The 4,914-nt window shown below is 52.1% G+C and overlaps 1 protein-coding gene across 1 annotated transcript; it reads right to left on the bottom strand.

The window, feature by feature from the left end:
* Nucleotides 1–542: 542 nt before the first annotated feature.
* Nucleotides 543–1,950, bottom strand: LOC102419808 (calmodulin-like protein 5). Its single transcript, XM_006088425.3, has one exon. It carries the CDS (start codon nucleotides 1,781–1,783, stop codon nucleotides 1,046–1,048), a length of 738 nt encoding a protein of 245 aa, XP_006088487.2. The 5' UTR covers nucleotides 1,784–1,950; the 3' UTR covers nucleotides 543–1,045.
* Between the last annotated feature and the right edge of the window lie 2,964 nt (nucleotides 1,951–4,914).

The raw sequence follows: 4,914 nt of genomic DNA, 5'->3' as shown, positions 1-4,914 counted from the left end.
AGCCTCAAATGGGCCTAATTTTGAAAAGCTACACAATAATACTATAAACCCAAGTTCAAATGGTGGCTCTCTTGACATCGGGGGGGGGGGGGGGGGGGCGAGGGGGCATGCAGCTGCCATCAGACCCTCATCTCCCATCTCCATCTTTCTGACTCTTCCCAGCTCCTCTGTGGACTGCACTGCAGCCTGGGGGCAACCTCAGAGCCCCCAACTCAAGAGGGGCCGTGAAGGAGCAAGAGTGAGGTGCTGAGTCCTGGGCCGGGGGCTGGGGGGTGGGGAAAGTAAAATTCTCACAGATGGTTGGCTCTTGGCTTGGAAACTCCCTAGGCCCTGGCCCCTGGGATCTAGGGCAAGCAGCCCCACCTCAAGTTGCACAATTCCTTTTCCCATCACAGCACCTGTCTCCACTTCCCCACTCTCCTGCCTTCATTCCAGTGAGGCCACCTCCACCTTTGTGGTTTTCAAATCTACACAACCCTGCATCTCAAATACAGGACACACACACACACTTTTTAAAAAAATAATTTGAATCTAAACAACAGTTGGCTGTATTCAAAGCATGGTCAACTTTATTGTTTGTGCTGGAAGCAATGTCCCAGTTCTGGGGTCCATGCTCTGACCTTAGCCCAGAAGCTTAGGCAAAGAACCATGCCTCTTCCACTCCTCACCTCACCCAGACCACGAAGAGAGGAACAGGCAGACATCTGGCCTGTTCAGGTTGGTTCTCCCACTGGGAACCAGTGAAAGAATCCCACATGCCACCCTTCAAACATTCACGCACCAGTGCACCACCCTTGGAGCTCACATTCCTTTTATTTGGATCACCACTTGGCTTTGGGGTTCCTCACAACAGCCCTGTGAGGTAGGGAGCACCCCTATTCACAGGAGAAGCCCTAGGCCCCCTAGGCACAGAGGGTATCCCAACAGCGCAGAACGCAGGCCCAGAGAGGCAAGGTGTCCCACCACCCAGACTCCCTCTGTGTCCCCAGGGCACAAGCAGGGGCCACAGAACCAGAGTCAAGCAGAGGAGACACCGGATGGGGCCTCACTTCTGGCTGAGTATTCGTGAGAACTCCTCATAGTTCACCCGGCCATCCTTGTCCACGTCCGCCTCCCGGATCATGGCCTCCAGATCCTCCTGGGAGAGATTCTGCCCTATCTGGGCCATGGCCTTCTTGAGCTCGTCCATTGTGATGTGGCCATCGCCGTCCAGGTCGAAGGCTCGGAAGACCTCCTTCATGTCCTGCTCGCCACCCCAGGACTTCATCCTCTTCACCATCTCGGCCAGGAACTCCTGGAAACTGATGGCACCATCACCGTCAGTGTCCACCCGGGCGATGAGCTCCTTCAGCTCGGCCTCCGATGGGTTCTGGCCCAGGGACTTCATGACGGCGCCCAGCTCCTCCACGTTGATTTTGCCATCCCCGTCCTTGTCGAACCTGGTGAAGGCTGCCTTGAAGTCAGCCACCTGCTCTTTAGACAGTTCCTCTGCCATGTCGCTTGCTGCCAACCAGTTCAAAGGACTCCCGTCAGAACTGTGGACCAGTGGCTGGGACGAGCTGTGTCTGTGTGAGGGCAGAGCTCGGGCAGCAGCCTTACAAAGGGGTGGGAACCCCTCCTTTTCTGCTGTCGGAGCAAAGGGAGGAGGCAGGCTCCCCACCCACCCCACATCCTCAGGCAAAATCCTCCTCCCAGGAGGGACAGACCAGCTGCAGACAAGAAATGCAGGAATTGGAGTGGCAGGGCCCGCCCTGGAGAGGCTGGGGGAGCTACCTGGGGCCATGGGCCTGCTAGCTTCTCCTGACCCAGAAGCTTTTTGTCAGGCGACTCTCACAGAGACCCCCCACCAAGCTGAGTGGTCAGGACAGACTCCCCAATTTATAGAGCCTAAAGCTGTCAAGGGGAAAGGGAGCCTCCTCAGTGGGCACAGCTGCCCTGGAGGAGTGGATCCCTGTGGCCAGGGTTCCTGTTTCCCTCTCTCTGGGCTGCTGACCAGCTCTTGTCCCACAGGGCAGGACCCGTGGGGGCAGGTGGAGCTAGGATTGAGTGGAATGCTACCAGGGTGTCATCAAATGCCCAGTCCAGGGTGTCAACAATCTATAGATGGAGGAGGTTGCCAGCTGCCTGTAGCTTTGAGAAAGCGAGGAGCCAAGTGGCATTCAGAACCTGGCACGCAGGTGGTGCTGAGAATTGTTTATTAAACATCTTGAAGTGCCAAGTGTGACTTCAGAGGTGAGGAAAGGCTTCCTGTCCTCAGACTGCCTGGTGCAGTGGCCACGTGTGTGCGTGTGTGTGTGTGTGTGTGTGTGTGTGTGTGTGTTGGGAGGGGGTGTAGGGGGTGATTGTCCTTTGGTTCAGATGTTTAGAACCAATGCTGAAGCCTGCTCCAGTTTTCACAGGAGCCTGACCCCAGGAACAAATCTTTCTCTAACTTGATTCATTCTACCGTTAAGTCCAAGGTTCTCTGTGCAGACACAAGGAAGAATTGGGTGCTTGTTTACATTCACAGGAGAGTCTTGCCTGAGACCAGAGAGCAGTGAGTGGCCGAGCAGGCCAGCCCCTGAAGATGCTCAAGGGTAGAAGGACGTACAAGGGTTGACTGAAACTGCTAACGTGGCCAAGCTTGCAGGTTTACTAAGAGTTGGCCTTAAGCACAGAACGCCAGTCTGGGAACCTCCCCAGCTCACAGTCTGGTCTGTTCTTTGGAAGGAAACCCCACTGCTCTGAGTAGCAGAGTTTAGACCAAGAGCTCGGCTCTTGGGGATCGTCCCCAAGTCCTTAGGTAGTGAGACCCGAGGCTATGAAGGGACATTTGCCTTGGAGTCCCCATGGTGACTTTCTCGAGCAAAACCACTCTTGATCCCTATAAATTCCCGTAACCCTCCCCACCCCTGCCTGTGTGTAAGGAACAAACTCCCTCACCCTCCAACTGAGAAATGTGATCAATTCCATCTCTCTCTGGTTCAGCCCATCAAACACACTGAGGATTCTCTCCTTCCCTGTAGAGCAGCCAGCCAAGTGCCTTCCACCCCTCAGCATTGCACACCCACCCCAGCCCACACCAAGTCCAGGGGACCCAGATGGAGAGAAACACCAGGGAAATGTTCCAGTTATACAGCTCCTTTTGTAAAGACATCTAGAAGAAGCATTACTACCTCATTTGTGCTGAAGTAGTACTGATGCCTTAATACTTATTGAGCAACTAATTTCTCACTGAAACTGACAATCAGTATCGGTTTGAGCGTGTGGGTCCACCTAAGACACCAGCACAGGGAAGCTCCTGTTCCGCAGGCAACAAGGGAAGGGTGGAGCTCCTAATAACTGGAGCAGCCCAGCTCCTTTATTTATTTTTTAAGGCTATTTGAAGATACACATCTATATTTTAAATTTCCTTTTCTTTTATCTTATTAGCAGGACTTTTGATTATTATTTTCTTGTTTTCCCTTGGTATTAAATAACACATGGTAAGGCAAGGGAGAGACTTGGGTTCTTGGTTCAAGCTCCATATCTGATTTGGGAAACTTAACTTGGGTTTCCATATCTTCATTATAAAGTAGGATAATACGTCCACCATATCTGATCAGGGCACTTAGGATCAAAGGTCAAAGTACTTTGATCATCAGAAGGTGTTATTATTCTGTGACAAATCTCTTACGTAGTCTTGAGCTGGCTCATGTTTGATGTCAACCAACACTCCAGAAAATACCCACTTGAAGGGGGACCTCACTCACAATTTTGTTATTATACCTTGCTTGATTGAACGGATATAGTAAATTTGTCTGCCTGGAGCATCAAACAGCCCATGGCTCTGAACACTGGTTGGGAGTCAGCCCTAACAGATGCAGAGGCTTCTGTTTAGAGAGATCATCTAACCCGGCCCATGTTGCTCAGTGGTTGAGCATTGACCTATGAGTCAGGGCACATGCCTGGGTTGCAGGCTTGATCCCCAGTGTGGTGTGTGCAGGAGGCAGCTGATCAATGATTCTCTCTCATCATTGATGTTTCTATCTCTCTCTACCTCTCTCCTCCTCTCTGAAATCAATAAAAAATATATTAAAAAGAAAGATCATATAGCTAAGAAGACAATGACCATTATTCATGTTACACTCATTCTCTCCACGTAGAGATGGGGGCTTCAGGGGGTAAAGTGCTATGCCCAAGGCCACCCAGAATTTGGGGAAAGAGCCAGACTTCTGGCTGAGTATGTCTTCACCCTCGGCCCATCATTCCTCTCTAAGGCAGTGCCTTCTCTTTTCAGAGCAACACTGAGATCATTTCTTCACCCCTTTCCACCTGCTCAGCCTCCTGCCTAAGAGGGTGAGTGGTCAGTTGCCCTGGGCCAGCATCAGGGCTAGCCGTCTCCAGTGATCAACAGCACAGGGCATCTGACAGTCAAACTTGAGGCTGGGAAAAGGGGCATTCACTGCCAACCCTAATTAAGCTTGATGGAGCCCCTTTCTTCCTCTTCTGGTTTAATTCATAGTGGCCTAGGTGCAGAGCCCAGCTCTTTGGAGGGAGTGGGAGAGAACTAGAAATGCCTCCTATTGATGACACCTTCACAGCCAAAGTGCATCCACAGGCCTGTGAGGCTACCTGCATGTGATGGGAGTGAGGGTGTGCCTGGCGCAGGAGCCGGAGGCTGGGGAGACTGCCACTTGCTTGGCCCCACAGCTGAGCCCCATGGGGTCATGTAAGAAGCACGAACTGTGCCAAGGGGCACAGAATAACCACACTTGATAGGAATGGTTAGTTTTACTAAAGGTGTACCTGGAACCAATGAGGATGTGGTTTGTCAGAGAGGGGAGAAGTGGGCAGGTTTGTTAGAGAAAGCTTTGAGCCTTCTCAGTGTCCCTGTTGGAGGTCAAGTCTCATGCCCAGGACTCATTCCCTCTCCTGCCCCCTCTCAGTGTATCT

This window comes from Myotis lucifugus, unplaced genomic scaffold, assembly GCF_000147115.1.
Source record: "Myotis lucifugus unplaced genomic scaffold, Myoluc2.0 scaffold_47, whole genome shotgun sequence".
In the NCBI taxonomy this organism is placed as follows: Eukaryota; Metazoa; Chordata; class Mammalia; order Chiroptera; family Vespertilionidae; genus Myotis; species Myotis lucifugus.
Note: the sequence above shows the minus strand (reverse complement) of the source record. Positions and strands in the feature narration are given on the sequence as shown.